The sequence below is a fragment of the Stegostoma tigrinum genome, chromosome 6, assembly GCF_030684315.1.
Source record: "Stegostoma tigrinum isolate sSteTig4 chromosome 6, sSteTig4.hap1, whole genome shotgun sequence".
Classification (NCBI taxonomy): Eukaryota; Metazoa; Chordata; class Chondrichthyes; order Orectolobiformes; family Stegostomatidae; genus Stegostoma; species Stegostoma tigrinum.
In genome coordinates, this window is record NC_081359.1 from 77,996,553 (window position 1) to 78,022,280 (window position 25,728).

A 25,728-nucleotide genomic window follows, 5' to 3' on the forward strand; every position below is an offset into this window, starting at 1 on the left:
TACATTGGCAGATGTGCAGGTGAACATCTGCTTAATATGGAAAGTCATCTTGGGGCCTGGGATGGGGGTGAGGGAGGAGGTATGGGGGCAAGTGTAGCACTTCCTGCGGTTGCAGGGGAAGGTGCCGGGTGTGGTGGGGTTGGAGGGCAGTGTGGAACAGACAAGAGAGTCATGGAGAGAATGGTCTCTCCGGAAGGCAGACAAGGGTGGGGATGGAAAAATGTCTTGGGTGGTGGGGTCGGATTGTAGATGGCGGAAGTGTCGGAGGATGATGCGTTATATCCCGGGATTGGTGGGGTGGTATGTGAGGATGAGGGAGATTCTCTTAGGGCGGTTATTGAGGGGGCAGGGTGTGAGGGATGTGTGGTGGGAAATGCGGGAGACACGGTCAAGGCTGTTCTTGACCACTGCGGGGGAGAAGTTGCGGTCCTCGAAGAACGCGGCCATCTGGGATGTGCGGGAGTGGAATGCCTCATCTTGGAAGCAGATGTGGCAGAGGCGAAGGAATTGGGAGTAGGGGATGGAATTTTTGCAGGGAGGTGGGTGGGAGGAGGTGTATTCTAGGTAGCTGTGCGAGTCGGTGGGTTTGAAATGGACATCAGTTTCTAGCAGGTTGCCTGAGATGGATACAGAGAGGTCCAGGAAGGTGAGGGATGTGTTGGAGATGGCCCAGGTGAACTTGAGGTTGGGGTGAAAGGTGTTGGTGAAGTGGATGAACTGTTCAAGCTCCTCTTGGGAGCAAGAGGCAGTGCCGATACAGTCATCAATGTAACGGAGGAAGAGGTGGGGTTTGGGGCCTGTGTAGGTGTGGAAGAGGGACTGTTCCACGTCCAGGGTTTCTTTTGCGAGCAGAACATAGATGCAATTTTTTAGTTGGTGTTTGAAGGTTATAAACCACAGATTCCTTCATATTGTGGATGAGCATTCAGCTGTTTACAAGTTTTGGTAGATAAAGAAAATGCCATCTATAATTAAGAAAAGCACGATACCTACAAGGTGCGCTCATTATGTATTCCTTGGAGTTTGGAAGATAAAGGAGTGATTTAATCAAAGCTCAATAAATTGATTAAAACTGTTTCAGGTAGAGATACAGGTTAGGGGAATCTAGGATGAAGAGACATAGCCTACAAATTAAAGCCAAACTTTCCAGGGGTGAATTTGTGGAATACTTCTGCACAGAGAACATGGTAGAAGTTTGGAAACTTTCTGCCAAGAGCAGTTGATGTGCAGTCAATAATCAGATTTAAACCGTGAAGTTGATAGATTTTTGTGAACCAGCAATATTAAGTAACATGGGCCAATGAGATGTGGTCACAGATCAACTAAGATCTCATGAAATACAGCACAGATTTCAGGTGCTAAATTGCTCACTCCTGTTCCTATGTTTACTGGCAACACACAGGCTGTAGTAATGCATGATGTCTGTTTTGCATGGATTGTCTTTGTGTCTTTTTCTATATCAGTACCTCTGCCCAGAAATTGAATTGAGTCATGCTTGATGACGAGGACTGACTGTTCTGAATTAATAATGAATTAATAAAACTTTCAGACACCAACTAAAATGGAAACTTGTTTCTAAGGAGGACAAAACATAAATCAACATATTTAGACAGAGCACAACTGGCAGAAGCTGAATAAACTGATGCTGAGCTATTTCAACTCAGTAACAGAAGTTGATGAGTCCAATGGTGAAGCATAAGCTAGTTGAAGAAGAACAATCAGTTTCACGGATTGGAGAATAGTTGAAATCAATTACACTGGCAACCAACAATTTTATTGAAAAGTATTTCCAGCACAGCAGATTCATCCAAGCATTAGCACTTTCCTCACAAGGTGTGAATTGTGTTACTTTCTTAGCCTATCCGAAGGCTTCAAAATGGTATGATTATTAAAAAAAAGGTACTTGGCAGAACAGGCTAGAGGAGCTGAATGCCTACTCCTGTTCCGACTTTAAATGTGTGCATTAGGACCACCTCCAATTATTCAGTATAAGTTCTACTTAGGATCAGATCTGTAAGTTGAGCACAATTGGATTTTTTTGTGCAATTTTCATTGTTGAGATTTTAAAAAGTCTGGTTCTTCCAGGAATCCTGGGATTTCGCAATCTGTGCAAGCTATCAAGTCTGGAAATAATGTTTTAACTTATTATGGGCTGGACTAATTACTCTTCAAGTGTTTTGATGCACCTTCCATCTTCTTTATATTCTTATGGCACAAAAATGTGGTTGTAAATTCTAATCTCCATTGTGTTCAATTATAGGGCCTTTTCCCCATTTGATGAGTAAGAGTAGAGTGATTGGCATTCTCTATGATCTCTGTTGGCTACTATGTCAAAGGGTAATTGATAATTCTAGGCATGCTATTTCAGGTATATCACGCATAAGAGGTAGCAACTCAGGAAACTGTCCTTTTGTGTGAATGCTAGGTACAAAAGTAGGAAGAGAAAATATCCAAACTATAACAAAGCATCTGTCATACCTCAGTACTTTATTTGAAAGTTTCAAATGTGCAAAATCGGTGTTATATTTCTAGCTAATGTGCATAAAATTAGAGCTGAACAATAACAATGCACAGCTGAACAAAGAGACAGTCTATGAATAATCAAGGCGTATCTTTCAAAAAGAAATCCTTGTATAGACAAGCTAGTATTTCCAGATGTGTACATTTGATCCAACTCCCTGAAGAAATAGTGGATGGAATAAAATGCTGTTATCCAAGGTGAGTTTGATAGGGTGGGGTGGATTTAATCAGCTGAGCTGATGACAGGTGGGGTCTCAACTCTCTTTCCACCTCCACCCTGAGTACATCCATGGTGGGGAGGCTACTTACGGACCTCATTTCAATGCTAAGAGTATTGATCCGGCAGTGGGTGGGGACCTGCCATGCAGGGAGTACAACAACCCCATGTGGGTTTTTTTCGAAACTGCCTTACTCAGAGGCACTGAGTGCCTGATTAAGAGAGCCAGCACTGGAAGGAGCATCAATAACTGCCCTGCCCTTGCTGCAACACTCCCTACCATAGCAACCATATACCTGTGGCCTGGGATCCAGTGCTATTTAATCTCAGCTCTGTGTAGGGCCAGCAGCAATCATCCCCTCCTTGATAGTCTCTCCTTGGGCAGCAGCCCGTACTTGGGAGGAATCTCACTTGGGGTCCTTGACCTGGGCGAAGGTGCATTGCTGTCCAATTAAGTACTCAAATGGCATTTAATTCAGCAGGCCTTCCCTAAAATAGTTGATTCATCTGTTCTTTAGCTGATAGGCAGGACACCATTATTTCTATTAAATACCACACAATTTAAGATACATAAAATTTGATTCTAATGTGATCTCCAAAATAAAGGTTATTAAGTGACATTTAAATGAAAAGATTTGCTATTGCTGAGCTACTTTGTGCTGCTACCAAAGACAAGTTTCACCCTCTTGAGATCTTCATTGCTAGCTGCAGTTTGGAACAGCCTCCAGTGGCAAATGAGTCAAGCTCCTTATTCATCAGAAGTGAGAGATAGACATGCAATGAAATTGAAATTACTGCTTATTTTACATTCCCAATTGTTATGCATGTACTAGGGTGTTTTTTGCCGCCTTTAAGAGAGCAGGTCAGGTGACTTAGAGGTGGGAGCGAGATTCATAGAGTCCCTTCAGTGTGATAGCAGGCCAATCGACCCAACAAGTCTGCACTGACTCTCTGAAAGGCATCACACACCTTTCCCCATCCAACAGTTCCCATGGCTCACCATCTAATGTACACAGTCCTGGGTTCTCCATTGAACAGAATTCAATGTGGCAAAGCTGCTTGAAATATGCTGTGATAGAAACCTATGCATCTCTGTCCAGATCTGCTTTGCTAGAAAGCACTTTCCAGAAGGAAGCGAGCAATACACCTTCCTCACTGTACCTCAATAATAATGTGTAGAGATTACAACATTCTGCGTGCAAAAAGTATGTAGCTGAGTGGACTCTTGAGTACCAAGGTGTAGAGTTGGATGAGCACAGCAGGCTAAGCAGCATCAGAGGAGCAAGAAGGCTGACGTTTCGGGCCTAGACCCTTCTTCAGAAACTACTATCTCTTCTGAGTACCAACTAAATTTCATTTTGGTGCTTGTTTGAAATTTCTGGCAATGAAGCATTCGCCCAAACAACATCGACAATTGGTTCAGGTTTGATGAACGCACAAACATACAAATAAAGAACAAGAGGAAGCCCATTCTACTGTTCAATAAGATCATGGCTGATGTGATTTTAACCTCAATTCTATGCTACTGCATATCCACAACAATCTTCATCATACTTGGTCTGCAATCAAAAATCTTTTTACCTCTGCCTTAAAAATATCTAAAAATTCTGTATCCACTACCTTATGAGGAAGGGAGTTCCAAAGGCTCTCAACCCTCTGAGAGGAAATGATTTTCCTCATTTCCCTTAAATGGAAAAACCCTTATTTTAAAACAATGGCCCCCTAGAGTCATAGAGTCTTACAGCATGGAAACAGGCCCTTTGGTCCAACCAGTCCATGCCAAACATAACCTCTACTTCCACAGCAAGTTCATTCCAAAAGCAAAATACTTTCTGTGTAAAAAATTCGCCCCTCATGTCCTTTCCAAATCTCTCGCCACTCAGCCCAAAAATGTGTCCCCTCGTCTTGTAATCCCATATCCTAGGGAAAAGACAACTACCATTAACCCTATCTATACCCTTCATTATTTTATAAACTTCTACAAGATCACCCCTCAACCTCCGACATTCCAGTGAGAAAAGCTATGGCCTATCCAGCCCATCCCCATAACTCAATCCCTTCATATCTAGCAATATCCTGAAAACCTCCTCCGAACCCTCTGCAATTCAACAATATCCATCCTATAACTGGGCAACCAGAGCTGGACACAGCACCAACAACCTGTTCAAACTCAACATGACTTCTCAACTCCTATACTGAAAGGACTGAGCAATGCAGGCAAAAGCATGCCAAACGATCTTTTAACCACCCTGTCTATGTTCCTGGACACCATTTTTCCAAGCTCTTCCACATTCCTGATCCCTTGAATGTCTAGAAGTCTGTGGATCTCCATCTTGAACAAACTCAGTGAAGGCCCATGTAACTTTGTAGGAAATTCCATCACTCCACAGTGCCCTCCAACCCCACCACACCCGGCACCTTCCCCTGCAACCGCAGGAAATGCTACACTTGACCCCACACCTCCTCCCTCACCCCTATCCCAGGCCCCAAGATGACTTTCCATATTAAGCAGAGGTTCACCTGCACATCTGCCGATGTGGTATACTGCATCCATTGCACCCGGTGTGGCTTCCTCTACATTGGGGAAACCAAGCAGAGGCTTGGGGACCGTTTTGCAGAACACCTCCGCTCGGTTCGCAATAAACAACTGCACCTCCCAGTCGCAAACCATTTCCACTCCCCCTCCCATTCTTTAGATGACATGTCCATCATGGGCCTCCCGCACTGCCACCATGATGCCACCTGAAGGTTGCAGGAACAGCAACTCATATTCCGCTTGGGAACCCTGCAGCCCAATGGTATCAATGTGGACTTCACCAGCTTCAAAATCTCCCCTTCCCCCACTGCATCCCAAAACCAGCCCATTTCGTCCCCTCCCCCCACTGCACCACACAACCAGCCCAGCTCTTCCCCTCCACCCACTGCATCCCAAAACCAGTCCAACCTGTCTCTGCCTCCCTAACCTGTTCTTCCTCTCACCCATCCCTTCCTCCCACCCCAAGCTGCACCTCCATCTCCTACCTACTAACCTCATCCCACCTCCTTGACCTGTCCGTCTTCCCTGGACTGACCTATCCCCTCCTTACCTCCCCACCTATACTCTCCTCTCCACCTACCTTCTTTTCTCTCCATCTTCGGTCCGCCTCCCCCTCTCTCCCTATTTATTCCAGAACCCTCACCCCATCCCCCTCTCTGATGAAGGGTCCAGGCCCGAAACGTCAGCTTTTGTGCTCCTGAGATGCTGCTGGGCCTGCTGCGTTCATCCAGCCTCGCATTTTATTATCTTGGATTCTCCAGCATCTGCAGTTCCCATTATCACTCACCAAACCAGGAATCTGTCTGGTGAACCTAAGCTATATTGTGGTGCATTTCCTTCCTTATTTGAAGGAGTTTTCACACTCTACCTCAGGTGCAGCCTCACCGAGGTCCCACATGACTGAAGTCAGAAATCTTTACTTCTGTATAGTGAAGGCCAACATACCATTCAAGTTTGAGTGAACAAGTCCAATTAATGATAAAGCCTGGGGAGAACCAAGGAACAAAGAGACCCTGCGGTTCAGGTCCTCAGCTCCCCAAGGGTGAAGCCATAGGCAGCCAGAGCAGCGAAGAAGGCACCTGGCATGCCTGCTGTCACTGGTCAGAGAATTAAGCACAGGAGCCTGGGTGCCAAGCTGCAGCTGCACATGACATTGGCAGGGGCATCCCTAGAACACTGCACTCAACTCTGGTTGCCTTGGCACAGGAAAGTTAATGCCAAATCCAAAAGGGTCCAGAAAAGATCCACAAGGACGTCGCTGGTATCAGAGGGCCCAAGACACAAGAAGAGGTCGAACTGACCAGGGACCTCCTCCTGAAGTGCCTGAGGCCAAGGAGCAACCCGACTGAGTCCTATAAATTCATGAAGGGCATGGACAGGATGAGCAGCCAAGGTACTGCCCCCAAGTTGGTGGTGGTGGGGAGGTGCGGTTGGTGGCGGGAGCTCCAAAATCAAAGGGCACAGGTTCGAAGTGTGAGGGGAAAGATTCAATAAGGACCCTACTTCTAGATTTTGTCACAAGAACAGATACCTTTTCTACACCTACCTGGTCAAGTCCCCTTAGCATCTTATATGTTTAGATTAATTTGCCTCTGGCTCTGTGTACTCCGGAGGTTACAGGCAATCTTGTGTAGCCTTCCTTGTAACAATCTGCTCAAAAAAAGGTATTAGCTTAGCAAAACTTTATTGAACTCAAATTATGTTAATGGGAGTAGATTTCTCTATCTTCATATTGTATGGTTTTTACTAGGAAAATGGCATTATCAGTTAAGTAGAAGCTTTGCGTACATTTAACCTCAACTTAGGTGTGAATGTTCCTGAAGGTAATGACCTAGACATTTGGTAACGTTTGGGAATACCAATCGGATTAAAACTGCACACTTACCTTTAAGTGTCCTCTGTGCTGGAAAGGATTAGGTTAGTTTGAGTCAACACCACATCACCGGTAGATGGACGTCAGATATGCTAAACATCGACCTTACATATTTATAGATATATTACGTTGGCCATTTGGTCACCTTTATTTATCAAATCACAATTACATAAGAAATAGGAGCCCATTGAGCCTGCGTGCAAAAATATCATGGTGGAATTTCTACCTCAATAAAAATCTTCCCACACTACCCTCACATCCCTTACTATGCAAAAATCTAATGACCTCTGCCTTGAAATATTAAACTAAATATCTTCAACTCTCTTGGGCACAGAATTCTAAAAATTCACAATCTGTCTGTAAAACAATTCATCACCACCTCAATCCAAAACTGCTGACCCCTTCTTCTGAGACTGCGGCCCCACATTTTATATTGTCCGGCCAGGTAAAACATTTGCTCAGCATCTAAGGATGTCACTTTAAGGATGTTACTCGATCCACCCTGGCAAAATGACATGAACCATTTTAGAAAGTTTATGCCATTTACGGAAAACACCAGTGAATCAACAAGCTGGGGACACCATTGTCCAGAAACTGAAGTAGACCGGCTGTACATGAAACAGCAGCAAGAGCAAAGGCAACATGTTTGGCCCCTCAACCCCTGCTCTGCCCTTAAATAAGATCATGGCTGATCTGTTTGTGTTTTGAATTCTATATTCCGATCCAACCCTGATAACTTTTGTTTACCTTGCCTAGCAAAAATCTATAAATCTCTGCCTTGGAAATATTCAATGACATTGCTTCAACATGGGAGTAGCATCACCTCCCAATCACACACAATCCTGATTTATTAACATTCTTTAGTGTTGGATTCAAATCCTGGAACTCCTTTGCTATCCAGCAGTTTGGGAGTGTCTTCCCCACAAGGTGCAGCTTTTCAAAAAAGCCACACAGGAATGACGATAGATGCTTATCTTGCCGGAGATACCTTTTACCCAAGAATGATTTTTTTAAAAAATGCACATATGACTGAGATGACGATGCTATGGCTTTAAGAGGTGTATTTTGTCCTTTTTTTTGTGAAGATAGGTTGAGACAGAGATCCAAGCAGTCTGCTCAAAGCCAATAAATTAAATGGCTTGTGAGGCCTTGGGTTGTTTTTTTAAAATTGGAACAATAGAAGCAGCACGAATGGATGGGATCAAGCTCCCACAAAACCAGGATTTTTAGTTTACGCTTTCAGCAGTTGCTGGGGTATTGAAGCTGGATGTGGAGGCTCAAATTCCTCTTTGCTACACCTAAAAGCTGGGGTTCTCTTCCTGCTGCTGGATTTGAGTGTGAGAATCTTTTTTACAGAACTTGCCCTTGTTTACGAATGCTAATATATTGGAAAAGTTAATTCATAGTAGTTAATATATATACATGCATATATATAATTTTGTTAAGCTATTTGATAGAGTTACAGTTAAGCCAATTCTTTTATTTTTATTTAATCAGTAAAGTGTGTTTTGCTTAATGTTGAGTAGTTTGACCAAGCAACTTGCATTTAGATTGCAACATCTTACACCTACCTTTAAAACAAGAAAAAAAGTTAGGGTCTAGGGTATCTTCCTAATATATTTTGAGGGGTTTGGTCTGTTCCAAAAAAAACAAGCAGTTATTAGAACAGATTATGCTCAGTTGGGATTTCTCCTATCTGCAATTAATTACTTTTGTAAACATAGTCATGCAATGTGCAGCAAACACAAATAAAAAGCTTGCCTGACAATATTTATAAGTTGATGTCAGAATTTGAAACAAATTTCCTTTTTGTGCTGTGATAAAGTTGTGTAATATATATTATTAATTTGGAATTTGGATTTTGAAAATAGACGCAGATGGATTTTATTCTCAGAATTCTATGAAGGTGAAGGTTTTTTAAAAATAGGTTACAAAGTAATTGAGGACAATTAACTAAATCCATTATATCTAAATCGTGTAATTCAATTAAGTGACTTGAGATATTAATTTGTGAAATATTTATACTAATCCATCTAGAGGGTTATAGTGGTGCAGTGGTAATGTCCTTATGTCTTGACCAGGATGTCTAGATTCAAGCCCCACTCACTTCAGTGGTATATAATATCCCTGAGCAGGTTGACTAGAAGAGATATATAATTGAGTTTACGAAGGAAACAGACTAGGGGGCACTAATTTAGTTGTATATTTAGTTTGAAAGAATCAGGAGTTCAATACAGGTGAAGTTTTCTCTCAACAGAATGCTTTAAATTTGTGAAGCATTTAAATTGTGTGTCAATGGTAGCCATGATGTGGAGGTGCCAGTGTTAGACTGGAGTGGACAAGGTCAGAAATCAGATGATGCTGAGTTGTAGTCCAACAGATTTATTTGAAGTCACAAGCTTTTTGAGCACTGTCTCTTTGTCAGGTGAAGTGAGGAGAAGCACTCAGGCACAGAATTTATTGTCAGAGTGATCAAAAGATATGACAGATCATTGACATGGATACCACTTTCACATGTGGGGTCACCACCTACCACATACATGACAGATACTCATGTGATTCAGCCAAAGTTGTCTACTTCATATGCTGTAGGCAAGGATGCCCTGAGGCATGGTATGTTAGTGAGACCAAGCAGACGCTACAACAATGGATGAACGGACATTGCATGACAATCACTAGACAGGAATGTTCTCTCCCAGTCAGGGAACACTTCAGTGGTCAAAGGCATTCCATCTCTGATATTTGGTAAGCATCCTCCAAGGCAGCCTTTGAGATACTGATAGCCAAGTTCCATACCCAAACCCATACCCTCTGTTTTTGTTTCTGATTTTTGGAAATTTCCGAAGGTTCCTGGCCCTAAAGGTCAACTTTCCTACTCCTCTGGTGCTGCCTGGCCTGCTATGTTCCTCCAGCTCCGCATTGTGTTATCCCTGACTCCAGCATCTGCAGTTCTTGCTATCTCTGTTAGAAAAAATATTTTGTTTTGTGCAGAAGTTAAAGTGGGAGAGAAGGGCTAAGGAAAAATAATAGGCGGAGATAGACCAGAGGGAAGAACGATTGGACACAAGCATGGATAAGATCCACCTATCATTTACTCCTTACCCCCTACTCCAACCCTATCTTCTGCATAAAAGCCAATTTCTTCCTACCTACCATCAATTTTAAGGAAGTCACTAGCCCTGAAATATTAACTCTGATTTCTCTGCACAGGTGCTGCTGCCAAATGTACTGAGCTTTTCCAGCAAGTTTTGTTTTTGCTTGAGAAAGAATTCATAACCATGTAAGGAGTTCAAGAAAGAACTTGTTTTTAAAAATAGTTGTGATAGAATTGATATTTCTTCATTATCCATATAGGATATTGCTGGGAAACAGGTTCAAGCAATTCTCTTACTGTAAAAAAAATTCTAAAGCAATGAATTTACAGTATTGTTTAGTGTCATAAACTTGTGTTCTCTTGTTAAAGAACACAGACGGACTCCCGAACATGTGAAGTAACTATCATGGAAGCCAACTGCAAAAATATATAAAATCCACGAGGCCAAATTTCACTCTGGGATCTGACTTGTCCGATATTATCGTCAGTTGTGATCGTCACAATCATCATGGTTAATTTCAGACTTTAGGCAAGTCTGTAAAACATTAGATCACAGCAATTAGAGATAAAGATTTGCATTAATTCATTGTATGAATGTATCAATTTCTACAATGCAAGTATCAAAGAATTGTACGGATAACTATTCCCATGAAACAATCTAATCTTAATCTAACAAGTCGTATTTTGAACCGAATTGAGTGAAACAGGTCAGACAATCTGGGTTAATTTACCTCAATCCAAACCCACACTAATTAATCGATGGTAATAAAATGTGAGGCTGCATGAACACAGCAGGCCAAGCAGCATCTCAGGAGCACAAAAGCTGACGTTTCGAGCCTAGATCCTTGATGAAGGGTCTAGGCCCGAAACATCAGCTTTTGTGCTCCTGAGATGCTGCTTGGCCTGCTGTGTTCGTCCAGCCTCACATTTTATTATCTTGGATTCTCCAGCATCTGCAGTTCCCATTATCTCTCTCTCCACGCTAATTAATCACTGACTCATTCCAACTCCACCCAATCAGCTCGTCTTGCTTAAAAAGCCGATCCAAGTTTTTATTATCCTTCAAATTCACTATTACAACGCACTTCTCCTAAGTCTTCCATCAGGTTCAAGTTCACCGTATTCTCATCGGTTTCCGCTTAAATTACACCTTTATGTTAAAATGATCTCAGTTGTGAAAGAATTACTCCTGTGGAAAGGTCACGTGGTAGTCAGCTCGCGAATCCTTAAAACCACTTCCCTCCCGTAATTTAAAATCGAGCACTAAACACATGCGTATATTTGTAGATATTCATTTAGTGATGTACCTTTCAATTAGATAAAATAAACTTTCATATTTTTCCGACCAGGCACTGGGCTGGACAGTTCTGATTGCCATGTTAAGGCCGTTGGGGTCCTCGCTCTTCCTTTCTACCGAGCTCCGCCATCTTGTAGGTATCGGTTTATCTGAGCCCCGCTCTACCTATTACTGAAAACAGGCTTGGGAAATTGTAAAAGCCGACTTTGGGGTGTCTGTTGTGTATTATAATGTGCTGGACAGCATGTTGCAGCGGAATAAGTTCTGTTCAGTATGGGGCGGGTTCCCTTTTTCATGCCGGAGCTCTGAATCGTTCCCGCACCTTGTGTTTCGCCATATGGCCGCTGCGAGCCGACCATGTGGCAATGTAAAGAAATAAACCATTTCACCTTCCGTTACAGGGAAGAAGGTGCTGATGGTGGGAATATAGTCTGTGTCCTAGTGGTTGGGACTCTAGATCCAATAGTCTGGGTTTCGGCCGTTCCGAAAAGAGTAGGCCTTAAGGGAGCAACAGGAGTCGTATTTGCATCCGTCGTTGATTTTTCGTATGAGTTCTATCTGTTGGATTCGTTTGAATCTGGGGTAAACTACCTTGAATGTTATTTGAACTAGTGTCGTATAAAGATAATTATCTGAAGAGAAAACAGGAGTGCCTGATTTAGAAGGAAAGTTGGGTGAGATGCCCTTGGCAGAGAGCTAGCACAGTGACGAAGAGCCGAGTGGTCTTCCGTATTACATTGTTTTTGAGCGACTCGGTGAGAGCGCCGTTATGTGCGGTTTGAGTGTATGTCTTTACTTTCAGGAATACGAATAAATTGCAATTTCTTTCTTCAGTAAGAGGTCAAGATGACGAACACCAAGGGCAAGAGGAGGGGTACTCGTTATATGTTTGCAAGGCCTTTCCGAAAACATGGTGAGATTCCTCAATTCATAGGTTTTTTTTAGTTTTTAAGACTTGCGTGGATGTTAGGTACCGTGTTTCCTTGTTAGCTTTTTATCAGCTGTTCTGACTTTGTACTGAATTTTGGCAAAGTAGAATCTAATATCATTGTTAGGCAATTCATGCAAACGAAGGAGTTACACTTGCAAATTCAACACAACTTTGCGCTGATGGCTAAATTTGGATTTTTGACAGCCAGCTAAGAAAACCATGCATCTGCATTGCACTTGTCAGTGTATTTTGTGGATTTAGGTTTTGGCTTCTGGGATACAAGGTGCATTTGAACTTCTCAATTTTCTGATTACACTTGTGTTTATTGTGTAAAGATGTTAGTGTAGTGGATTATGATGTTTAATTATGCTGTAATGTGGGTTTCTGTTCTGCCTGGTGCTCAATGATGAATGAACTCCAATGATTGCCGTATGAGACAAAATGAGCAAATTATTTCACCGGCACTGAGAGCAAACCAGAATTCTTCAGCAAGTGTGAGTGAGTTAATACTTTTTAAAGCATAATCTTCATGAGTTTTCAATACACCTCTTGTTGGGTCATCACAGCACTGAACGTTTTCTATTCTTTCTCTTCCACCTTTTTTAAAATCAGAGGGTTTAATTAGATTGACCAGTATGATTTACCTATTAATGACTGTTCTGGAATTGTCTCCTTCAGATACTGTATAGAATATGCAACTTTCTTTAGTAGATAAAATGCACTGTTTAATTTTTAATCATTCAACTTGGAATTTAAAATGGATTTGTTTTATTTTAGGGCCTGTTCCTCTTTCAACTTACTTCCGTATCTACAAGAAAGGTGATATTGTTGACATTAAGGTATGTGACCATTTGTAAGACCATAAGAAATAGCAACAGGAGTAGACTGTTCGATCCCTTGAGTCTACTCCAGTGTTCAGTAGGATCATGACTGAATTGGTATTCCTAATGTCTGTCATCCTGCCTTTTTTTTTGCTGTAACCCTTGAGTTTCACTACTGATCAAGAATCCTTTTCTCAACCTTAAATGCACACAGTCTCTGCTCCAACATCTCTGTGGCAAGGTGTTCCAAAGGTTCTCTGCCCTCAGAAGAAATTCCTCCTTTGTTTCAGTCTTAAAATTGACACCCCATTATTCTGACAGTGCTCCTTCGTCCTGCATTCTCCCATGAGTGGGAACGTTCTCTTGGCATTTACTGTCAGGTTCTTTAAGAATCCTATCTCTTTAGAATAAGAAATGATCCTGTTGAAACTTAGGATAGGCAGAAGTAATTAGAGTTTAAACCCCTTTAACCTTTGTTCATAAGACAATCCTTGCATACCGGGAAGCGTCCTTGAGCCTTCTCTGGTCTCCAATGAACATAAAACAGTACAGCACCGTTCAGACCCATGATTTTGTGCCAACCTATTATCCTACTCTAAGATTGAACTGCCCTGCACATCCTACATCTTGCTATCGCCCATGTGCCTATCCAAGAGTCGCTTAAATGTCTCTATCTGACTCCACTGCCACTGCCAGCAGTGCATTCCAAGCACCCACCACTCTCTAAAGAACCTACCTCTGAAATCTCCCCATACCTTCCTCCAGAATAAGCCTACCATGGGGAACCTTTTCAAATGCTTTGCTGAAATCAGTGTATACCACATCCATTGCTCTGCCTCCTGCAGTGTGCTTTGTCACATCTCAAAATGCCCCCTCCACAACCAAGCCATCTTTCTAATCAAACTGTGCTTTTTCAAATAATCATAAGTAATATAAATCAGAATCCTCTCCAATAATTTGCCCACCATGGTGCAATCTTCTCTTAAATGAGGGGGGCCAAAACTGCCGTGTACTCCAGATGTGGGCTCACCAGCATCTTTGTAGAGTTGCAGGAAGACTTCCCTAGTCTAGTACTCCAAACACCATGAAATAAGGGCCAACATTAAATTAGCCTTTCTGATTACCTACATAGTAGGTTTCTCCGTTTCATGCACACGTAGCCCTACCTCCAAAAGTCTTAGTGTTGGAGGTTCTTGATATTTTCCATTTTAAATATTGTTCTCCCTTACATAATGAACACTTTCCCACATTATACTGTATTTGCAATTTTGCATCAAATTATGAAAGAGGGCACTCGATGTGATATTTTTTGAAGCATGGTATTTTTGTGGGGATTGGTGGGTTTTTGTAACTATTCATGTTGCTGTCACTAGTGCTTTTAGGTGACTGGCATGCTGCTCATGAATATACCCAAGACCGTGATGCATAATTTATCTTGCGCATTTACTTGGTCCCATTTCCGAATCCAAACGTCAAATTGTTGGAGGCTTTTTGTAATGGTTTTTTTGACATTCCACGTGATTTGTTCCTTGTGCAGAAAGAGATTGAGGGTGAGAATAGGATTGTTTCATTAACTGCAGTTTTCTTTAGGTGAGTTAAATTTGTTCATCTTCAAAGTGACAATTGCATTTGCCTCTGTAACATGATAGTTAGGACTTCACCGCTAACGCTGAAGACATTGAAGGCACATGTGCTGTTTTAGACTGTTTAGGTAGTATAAAAATGATGGTTTTAACTGGAGTGCTGTAGCCATCCTAATCAGACCTCCTGTGCATTCTTGACTTTATTTTTAATTTTTTTTTCAATCAACCTGTTCAGAGATGTTGTTACACATCCCTGGAGCAGTGGGACTTGAACCTGGGCCTCTTGGTCCAGGGGCAGGGACACTACCATTGCATCACAAGAGGGCCCAAAAATTAACCCCTCTGGAGTAGGTGAAACTTGAAACCAGATTTTCTGGTTCGGAGGTAGAGCTGTTACTGCTGTACCATAAGAGTGTTACCTGACTTCACTTTCACCACTTTTGGCACAGTCCTATTCAGATTACATTTCCTGCAATAATATTAAGAGTATTTAGGGAATTTCAACTTCCTCAACACCAATTAACATGGTTGTGTTAAGGATTTGTAGGGGTTGAATTTCTGGAAATGTTGAGATCTTTTTACGTCAACACAATATGTCCAAGCTATGGCCCACTAATTGACCTGATTTTGGGAAATGAAGCCAGACAGGTGGTTGAGGTGATAGTGGGGGAACGTTTTAGTGATCACAACTACATCACTACGAATTATTTGTTATGGAAAACATTGAGTGAATCTGCTTTTTAAGAAAAAGTGGTTTGAATTGGTGGAAGGTATTCATAAAATACGACAGGATCGGTCCACCGTACACTGGGAGCAGCTACTTGTGGGGAAAATCATCTGCACCTTTTTAAAATCTATGTAGATGAGCACTTGAAAAGTAGGAACACTGTAGTACAGGCCATGTGCTGGAAAATGAGATTCTTGTGTAATCGGTTGGTACAACCTTGTGGGCCAAATGAGCAGTTCAGTGCTGTATGACTCTAAATGCAGCTCATCAACAACTTCTTTGCCAACTAGAGATGGGTAATAGGCTCCATACCAGCATTTATTTTAATTTAATTAAAACATACTTTAGAGATAGTAGGAACTGCAGATGCTGGAGAATCTGAGATAACAAGGTGTTGAGCTGGCCGAACACAGGCCAAGCAGCATCAGAGGAGCAGGGAAGCAGACGTTTCTGAAGAACAGTCTAGGCCTGAAACATCAGCTTCTCTGCTGCTTGTCCTGCTGTGTTCATCCACCTCTACACCTTGTTATCTCTTAATTGATTAGATTCCACTTCATTATTTAACAGATTAAGTGCTAAATTGTCTTTCTTTCATTAGGGCACAGGCACTGTACAAAAGGGTATGCCCCACAAGTGTTATCATGGCAAGACTGGAAGAATTTATAATGTTACACAGCATGCTGTAGGCATTATTGTCAACAAACAAGTCAAGTGAGTATGAATAGCTTAAAAATTTTGCACTCAAATCATCCTTTTTAAATTTTTGGAAATGTCTAAAAACATTGCAGAGTGTTTTAAAAGGTGGACACCAAGCAATAAAGGGAGTAATTTGGGAGTGGGGATTTTAAGTGGTGATTGAGATAATAAAAAAGAAGTTTGGAACTAGAACAAAATTTAATTGGATCTGTGGGAGTCACAAATGACTGAGTAGCAATATGTGGATTTTTGTTGAGGTGGGGAATGAAGGGTGACACAATTTTGTATGAACTAAAGATCTTTTAATGTGGGCCTTCCACAATTCAATATTGCAGTTTTCAATCTAGATGGTTTGTATTAATGACCATTCTTGATGGATCTCAGCTCAGAATTGAATCGAATAGAATGTTTACAATCTGTCTCAGCCTGAGATAACGAACATTGTAGTTAAAACCCTGGGGAGGTATACAGACTTTGTGGTGTTGCCCACAAGATGATTGTGATTCTAATGTTTAAAGGGAGGAATTTTCAGTTGGTCTAAGTCTCGATGTTTTAGGAAAACATTCTGTCAGGGAGAGACAGAACTGGATGTCATTTGATCTCTGAAAATTGACATTTTTCTAAGCAGCAGCTAAGGGACAGAATGGGACCACATAGGAAAGATTCTTGCAACTTCCTGTTAAAGGTACCTGAACAGGGAGAAAATTGTAAGTTGATACAGCTATTATCATACCATTACTGTCTTGTGCATTTTTTTGAAGCATGATTGATTAAAACTTAAATAGAAATATTCAGCAATGGAGTTAAAATCAGAAGGGAGACATGCAGAAAGCTTTGGAGGATAGAGGCAAGTTGACAGGAGTATCTAAGGGCATGGAATTGTTTGGTTGCATGAAAACCAGTCAGCTTGACGAACCGACGAACCAACAAACAACTCTAACCACAACCTGACCTGCAGATCTTTGTTGCAATATCTAAGGGTGTCCTACAGTACACACGAATGCAGGTGCACAAGTGATTATATGAAGGGGTGTTACATTCTAGGGTTGGAATAGGTTGCAGACCTTAGGATGAACTGTACTTTCTGGTGACTAAACTGACAGATGTTTTATAGTTGAATTTGTCACAAAAGGGGTGCAAAAAGATGTCACCTGCATGTAGGCTAAAGGCAGAACTGCACACCACTATGCCGTCTTAGGGGTGGACAGAACAGATTTCAAAGCTCAACTATAGCAGATTGGATGTTGAGTTGTTGACTGGGTTGTTGGAAGATGGGTGAAATTTGTGAGAAAATAGTTTGGTATTCCCAGCTTTGACATTGAATAACCAGCCCCAGTCAACTGATGCATTGTATGGTTGACAGTTTAACATGAGTGTAATGGACCAGGTGGATTGATCTGCTAGATGCTGTGTAATCAACTTTGTCACCCCTCTCACTTTGCCAATAAGACATGTCATGTCTCTGCTGGCCATTCAAATGGGGTAGAGTAAAATGTCCTTTTAAAAATCCAAGCATGTTATATATTTGACTTGGTACCTGTCAGAAGGGACAATTAAGAAAATAAGAAAAAAATCTTGGTGCAGCATCTTGATGTTAAGTCTAAATTTAAAAACTTTTTTTAATATATCCTCATTCTTACTTGATGGTTTTAACTTTTGGAATTAAAGTCAGGTTGAATATGAAAGTACATCATTAGATATACTACATAAGTCTTATGCACTTGTGCCAGCAGTTACAAATGAAATGCACCAATAAATTTTTGGTAATTTTTTTGGTGTTTAATCTCACTTAATGTAATCTTTTTGCAATAGGAAGTTCACAAACTGCATTGTAACTGTTGTGTGACGTTCATGAGTTTGACCCTGTAAAACAATGCAAAAGTAGGGAAAGAACTGTCCTGTTACACCCCATGTTGTCAAAAGAATAACCAATCTACTTCAAAAGGCTAATAAATCAAAACAGTCAGGAAATGGCTTTCATTTCTTGCCAATTCTGTTCACTCTTCTAGGACAGTGTCCGTGGCAAACCTGTTTCACTTTGTCGGGATTATTGGCTACATTCTGTCATTTTTTCTTGTCAGCTTACCTCAACTGCCTCCTAATATTCTGCGAAGTTTTTAAACTGGCACGTCCCTATTCATCTTTGAACTCTGGACCATTTGCGCACATCAACAATATTTATAGAGTCAAGAACCATATGAAAGATGCCCTTTGGTCTGTTTTGTCTGCATATACGAAAACTACTCTAAATCTACACTAGTTCCACTCTCTAACACTTGACCTGTAGCTTTGAATACACTGACATTTCAAGTACTTAAATATATTTTTTAAAAGCTGTCTGGATTCCTGGCTCAAATACCTTTTTTTTTTCCTTTAAACCTTCTCTAACCCACCTTTCACTTAGAATTGTGCTACCTCCTTACTAGCATTTTAAATAAGAGAAATGTCTCCATTCTAACCACTCCTGTTCTGCTCTAAAGAAAACAACCTGAACTTAGAATCTTCGCTCCAACCACTTATCCACAGTTATTATTCCTGTAGTGTGGTGTCTAGCACTGCATTCTAGCTGTGGCCTAATGCACAAGTTTTGTACAGCTATAAGATAAGCTCCCTGCTGTTATAATCCATTCCACAACTAATAAAAGTGAGCGTCTCATACTTCCTCAACCAGCCTGTTAACCAGTACTGCTGCCTTCAGGGATCTATTATACCACTGGAGACTGCATTCAGTCAAACAAACTGGGTCATTTCTGAAGAAGGGTCCTGACCCAAAACGTCAACTTTCCTGCTTGGCCTGCCATGCTCCTCCAGCTCCACACTTCTAGCCCAATTTTGGATCCAACTTGCCAAGTTGTTCTAGATCTCGTGCTTTTATCTTTTTGTGTTGTCCATTTGGGACCTTGTCTAAGGTTTTGCTGAAAATCCATATTAACTACATCAACTGTTACCTTCATCTGCACACCTGAGCACTTCACAAAATTCTCAAATTTGTTAGGCACGACCTCTGATTCAATTAGTTTTATTCATCATATTTTGACAAATGACAACTTATCCTATATTTTTGACATTCATGAGTTAAAGTTGAAATCCAGCCACAAAGTAGTACTTCAATTCTGAGGAGTTGATGCATTTTAGAGTTAATTTTGATGTATGCAAGTATTGAAATTCTCAAATTGGGAATACATTTCCACTGAAACTATTCAGTGCACTTGAGTTAGTGAATATAAACAGATCCGCATGGAAATTTAAAGCTGAACAACTTGAATTGGTTAAGCTACAACAGTTATGCTGTCATAGTATTTCCTAGTTTCTTTATTTTGATACACTAAACTGTTAAGGGCTCCAGGTGTTATTAATGGTACACTGAATCTTCTGGTTTTGAATTGCATCTTAGGGGCAAGATCCTTGCCAAAAGAATAAATGTGCGTATTGAGCACATAAAACATTCAAAAAGCAGGGACAGCTTTCTGCAGCGAGTGAAAGCTAATGAAGAGGCCAAGAGAGCAGCTAAAGAGAAGGGGACCTGGGTTGAGCTGAAACGTCAGGTAGGAACAGCAACATGCCTTGAACTTTGCCATCATAACAACAAGTGGGTTGTTATAAGTCAGGTGCTGACGGGCGTTGTCATCTGCATTTGATCATTACTGAAATCTACATGCTGATTTTAGGGGAAAATGTTCAGGCCATTCAAAGCTTGTAATCATTTGTGAAGGGAGTTGTCTGACTTATTGAATTTCTGGATTGCAGCTTTATTTCTACTGAGACAACAGTGGAAATAAATGGTATTACTGTAAGTTATTACTGCGGCATCCCTATTGATACGTTCCATCTTTCCAGGGCTGCTTTCTCTATTTAATTCATGGCAGCTGCCCCCTCCCTTTTTGGCTTTATACATACCAGTTCTAAAAGGTCGCTTGGTATGGTTTTAAGAATTTTTGTCTATCCCTAACTTGCTCATTAAAACTGATTTATTTTGGGTTATTAACATCTCCTGTTGCTAATTCATTCTTCTCTGAAGTCGCTTTACATTTGATTCTCTAATCCCTGACACTCTCTCTGGAAACTTAGTCAATGCAGACAACAGCATGTTTGCCCTTTGTGATTTTTACTTTCACACGTATATCCTCATTTGATGATCCTTCAAAGCTAACGTCCCTCCTTGCTGCTGTAATTCATTCCTTGATCAATATTTTGACAACCATCTCCCCCTTAGCATTAAAATACTCTATCACCAGTATTGTTGAGTTGTCAATCCTATCCAACATTCAGCCAAGTCTCAGTCATGGCTACGCTTTCATACTACTTGCCTGTTTGTCCTACCAAACTATTTTCTTATCTATTTTATGCTTCAGTGTGCTGGACTGGCTCAGATCAATTTTTTAGTTTCAACTTGCATCTCAACTCTCAACCCCATCCTTCCCATTCCAGTATTTATCAGGATCTTATCCTTTTGCTGGTATAGATGAAATCTTTCCCAACTGCATTAACCAATCTTCCCATAAGGATGTTACTCCTATTCCTATTCAGATGTACCTATCCAAATTCTTCTAACCCCATTCTCTCAGAAATTGTTCCAATACCAAAAAAAGTAAAGGTCTGTCTTGAGGTGCCCCTCCAGTCATGTAGTCATCTGTATCCTTCCAATTCCTGTACAAATTACAGTATGGCAGCCTACTAACCTTTTTTGGATTCCTGCTTTTGTTCCTATCTCCTCTTCCACCTGCTGGATCTTGTACAGTGCTATGGCCTTAGTTGTGGCTTGTCTCCGCAGACAACCTGCCCTCTTGATTTTGAGAAACAATTGCAAGTGAGATGAAAAGAAGGGATTCCCTAATTAGCTGCTGCCTTTCTGTGTGGTGGTTACCCATTCCCTCTTTGCCTGGACTCCGTTGAGCTGCGGGTGACCACATCCTAAAACGAGTTGTACACAAACCTTTCAACATCATAGATGCACCTTAGTGTCCCCAGTAGAGACATTTCCTGCGCATGCGGTTATCAAGGCTGTCTAGGATTTTCCACCAGATGTGCACAACACAGACCTGAGATCCCTAGATACCTTAACCACATTGAATGTAGACTGTTACCTTTTAATTATCTTTATTCTTATTTAAAGTGACTAGAAAGATTTTTGTCAGGCAGGCAATAGGAACCCTTTAACTCTTATCAAGGGCAAAGATATAGTTTGTTATAAAATATGAATTCACAATGTAAAATTGATCTATGTTTGCAGTCTTAACTAAATCAATAGTAGTTGTGTTGGACAAGAGAGAAATACCCTCTAACTTCCTACCTGCTTTCCTGTAACATTGTTTTGCTTTGGTTGAAACAAGTCTGCCATTGGTCAGTCTGTTTAGGAGACCGTGCTGTTCGAGTCCCCCACAGGTCGACTGCCCAACTTGTTGTGGGGTTCTGTTTGTGGTTCAGATTCTAAGAATTTTGATTATTACCTAAGGCTCATTTAACTAAATTTAAGAACGATACCATTTTACTAATGTACTGATTTTCTACTTTGCAGCCTGCTCAGCCCAGAAAAGCGCACTTTGTACGAACCAAGGCGAATAAGCCACAGCTGCTGGAACCAATTCCATATGAGTTCATGGCATAATTTTGTAAAACAAAATAAATAAATATTGTCTGAATTTGTATCGATTTTTGTGCACTACTTGTCAATTTTCACCCCGTCTTGAGACATTTGCTGATCACCACTTGCTATAGTTTGTAAATGATGTAGTGAATTCCAAGAACAGGCTCTTGAACTTTTTAAACAAATTAATATTTCTAACAAATGTACTTTGTGGCTTAAAACATCAATTGGAAGTGTGAAGTACACTTGAAAAATTTAATTGGGCTCCTTGCAGAAACATTTGTATCATCTGTAACTGAGTGAGGTGCCAGATGACCCGAGGAGAGGCAAATATTGAGCCTTGGTTTAAGAAGAGATGTAAGGAGAAGCCTGAGATCTATAGACCCGAGTCTGACTTTGGGTAAGTTATTGATCTAATTCTGAAAGATAGGAATCGTATGCATTTGAAGAGGCATGGGATGAGATAATTGGTGTGGTTTTGTTATGAGGAAAATCATATCTCTCAACTTGAGTTTTTTTTTGAGGAAGTAAACAAAATATTGAGAACAGAGCAGTAGACAGTGTTTCCTTGGACTTTACTGAAGCCTTTGACAAGATTCCACATGGTAGGCTAATCAGTATTAGATCACATGGGATTCAAGCCAATCGACAAGCTCACCTTCGTGACAGGAGACAGCAGAGGACTTTTGCACAGCAGGTCAATTGCATGTGTCCCACAGGGATCATTGGGTCTTCTTTATTACTTAGATAAACGATTTAGATGAGAATATAGAAGATATGGTTTGTGGATGAAAACAAAATTGGTGGTATAGTGGTCAGTAAGGATCAGATCTTGAGCAGTTAGGTCAGTGGGCTGAGAAGTGGCAGATGGAGTTTAATTTAGAATAATGAGGTATTGAATTTCAGTAAAACGAGCATGAGTTATGATTTTATAAAGTAGGCCCATGGATAGTGTAGAGCAGACATCTAGGGGTTCAGGTACATAGATCTTAGATTTGCATTGCATGTAGACAGTGATTCTGAAGGCATTGAGCATGCTTGCCTTCTTTGCTCAGACCATTGAATAATGGAGTTGGGATGTCTTGTTGAGGTTGAACAAGATGCTTGAGAGGCCCCTTCAGGTGTAGCTCATAGAATCCCTACAGTGTGGAAACGGACCCTTCAGCCGAACAAGTCCATGTCACCCTCAGCATCCCCCTATAACCCACCTAAGTAACCCACCCATCCCTCGGTACTGTGGGCAATTTAGCATAGCCAATCCACCTAGCCTGCACATCTTTGCACTGTGGGAGGAAACCAGAGCACCCAAAAGAAGCCCACACAGACACTGGGAGAATATGCGAAATCCCCACAGCCGCCTGCGGGTGGAATTGAACCCAGGTTCCTGGTGCTGAGAGGCAGCAGTACTAATGGAGCCAGTGTCCAGTTTTGGTTGCCCTGGAAGGATGTTATTAACTGGAGAGGGTTCAGAAGAGATTTGCCAGGATGTTGCTGGGAATGGAGGGTTTGATTTTAAGGTGAGAGGAGAAAGATTTAGACATGGGTTTTTTTCCAAACACAGCAGTTTGTGTAGAATGAACTTCCAGAGGAAATGTTGGATGCAGGTGCAGTTGCCAAGTCTAAAAGACGTTTGGACAATACATGAAAAAGAAATGTTTGGACGGATGTTGGCCAAGTGCATGCAAATTGGACTAGTTTGGGATCATGGTTACCAAGGACTGGTTGAACAGAAGGGTCTGTTTCTGTGCTCTATGATGCTACAATTTGACTGTACTGCTCACTTCCTGTATCCTTTGATTCTTGAGAAGTTAGGTGAGTCAGTCTGCTTTAAATATCTTCCAAGATGAAGCACCACAACTCTGGGGTAGATGATTTCAAAGATTGTCTTGAAAAATATTCTGCCTTAAATGTTTTGACAAGTGATGCAGCTCTACCCATGTCTTAAATTTCCTGGCCATAATGAGCCTGTGCTGATACTGAAGTCCTTTTGGAGTGTTTCAATGAAATTTGGATGAGGTGATGTCCAGAAGATGCAAGTCACATTTACTTATTGCTTCAATATAGGGCAACCTTTTCATTTTCCATATTTGCATGTTTCCAGCTGTATTTTCAGCATGCCACATGATTGTAACAAGTCTCTAATGCTGTTCTGATAAAGACCATTGTGCTGTCTAGTTTTTGTTTTGCTGAAATTAGCATCCTAAATATGTAGTACCTGGAAAAGTACATTGTCTGACTATGAATGTTGAAAGGATACTTTTTTAAAACCCACTTTTTCATTCTAACCAGTGGGAAGCTTCACACCTGTCCATGTTACATTTCCATCTTGCTATAGAATCCTAGACCTGTAGAGTGTGGAAACACCTAATCCAACTTGTCCATGCTGACTAGAGATCCAAAACCAGTTATATGTCAGCTTTTGGCCCATATCCCTCTTAAACCCTTCCTTATTTACGTACCCATCCAGATGTCTTTGAAATGAAAACCAAAAGAACTGCGGATGCTGTCAATTAGGAATAAAAACAAAGTTGCTGGAAAAGCTCAGCAGGTCTGGCAGCGTCTGAAGGAGAAAAGTTAATGTTTTGGGTCCTTTGTGTGGAAAAAGTTTACCCCTTGGGTCCCTTTTTTTTAAAATCCTTCACCTCCCACCTTAAACCTATGCCTACTTTAGGGAAAAGACCTTGACTATTCACCGTATCCATGCTGCTCATGATTTTTAAACCTCTACGGTCACCCCTCAGCCTCTGATGCTCTAAGGAAAGTAGTTCCAGCCTATTCCGCTTCTCCCTATAGCTCAAATCCTCCAACCCTGGCAACATCCTTGTAAATTTTTGTTTTGCACCCCTTTAATTTTCACAACACCCTCCCTATAGCAGTGCAATTCTGATCTTCCTACCTCCAAAAGTGGCCAAACTAATGACCTCCCAACTTCTATACTCAATGCACTGACCAATAAAGGCGAGCATACCAAATGTCGTCTTCACTATCCTGTTTACTTTCCACTTTCAAGGAGCTATGAACCTGCCCTGCAGTCTCTTTGTTCAGCAATGTTTCCCAAGACCTTAACATTAAGTGTATAAGACCTGCCCTGATTTGCCTTTCCAAAATGCAAAATCTCCTATTTACCTAAATTAAACTCCCATCTGATTGTCCATTGTACTCTGAAGTAACATTCTTCATGAGCCACTACATGTCCAATTTTGTTGTCATCTGTAAACTTACTAACCATGCTTCTTATATGTATGACAAAAAAACTGTGCAAGACAAATGGGGCCAGATTTCCAAAAACATGGTGAGACATAGCTTTTATGGAGCACCTTTTATTTTAAAATGGTTGATTTGAGGAATGAACCTTGGTGCTCGGGCCCAAGGTTTTGAAGGCATGGCTTTTAGTGGAGCAAATAAAATCTAGAATGGTAAGAGACAGAATTAGATGAGTACAAATATATTGGAGTGTTTTTGGGTCTGGAGATTAGGGATAAGTTCATGGAAAGATTTGGAAACAAACAAAAATTTGGCCAAGGGCATAGCTGACATCTGAATTGCCTCAAGTTATGGAAATTCAAATGGAGGAGGGTGGCCAGGGTGACAAAAGAGATGGTGGGGGTCTTGGTGTAGAGTCAGTCACATTATTGATGGAAACCATAGCTTTGGTGAGACTATTGATTCACTTAAAAGTTTAATATTTCAAAGGCTTTGACTAGTCTGGTTATCAGTGGAGTGCCAGACGTAGCAGCAAAGGAACATCATTTGTAATGAAGGAAAGTAATGACTTTAATCTTGGTAGTACTTAAATAATGGAAGTTCTGCTCATCTTATGAGCTGTCTTCTAATTTAGCAATATTCAAA

The 25,728-nt window shown here is 41.1% G+C and overlaps 1 protein-coding gene and 2 non-coding genes across 4 annotated transcripts; all 3 read left to right on the forward strand.

Moving 5' to 3' along the window:
* The first annotated feature begins 11,621 nt into the window (after positions 1-11,621).
* Positions 11,622-21,938, forward strand: rpl21 (ribosomal protein L21). Of its 2 annotated transcripts, none has more exons than XM_048533009.2 (6): positions 11,622-11,670; positions 12,372-12,450; positions 13,246-13,307; positions 16,198-16,310; positions 19,690-19,840; positions 21,811-21,938. In XM_048533009.2, the coding sequence occupies exons 2-6, from the start codon at positions 12,384-12,386 to the stop codon at positions 21,898-21,900; spliced, it is 483 nt and encodes a 160-aa protein (XP_048388966.1). In that variant the 5' UTR covers positions 11,622-11,670; positions 12,372-12,383; the 3' UTR covers positions 21,901-21,938. The 2 variants fall into 2 exon arrangements, with proteins under 2 accessions (XP_048388966.1, XP_048388967.1); XM_048533010.2 differs by lacking the exon at positions 11,622-11,670 and adding an exon at positions 11,949-12,119.
* On the forward strand, positions 12,866-12,941 carry LOC125453738 (small nucleolar RNA SNORD102). Its single transcript, XR_007247843.1, has one exon. It is a non-coding gene; the product is annotated as a small nucleolar RNA SNORD102 (small nucleolar RNA).
* On the forward strand, positions 17,719-17,850 carry LOC125453740 (small nucleolar RNA SNORA27). The gene has a single exon (XR_007247844.1). It is a non-coding gene; the product is annotated as a small nucleolar RNA SNORA27 (small nucleolar RNA).
* Positions 21,939-25,728: the final 3,790 nt, after the last annotated feature.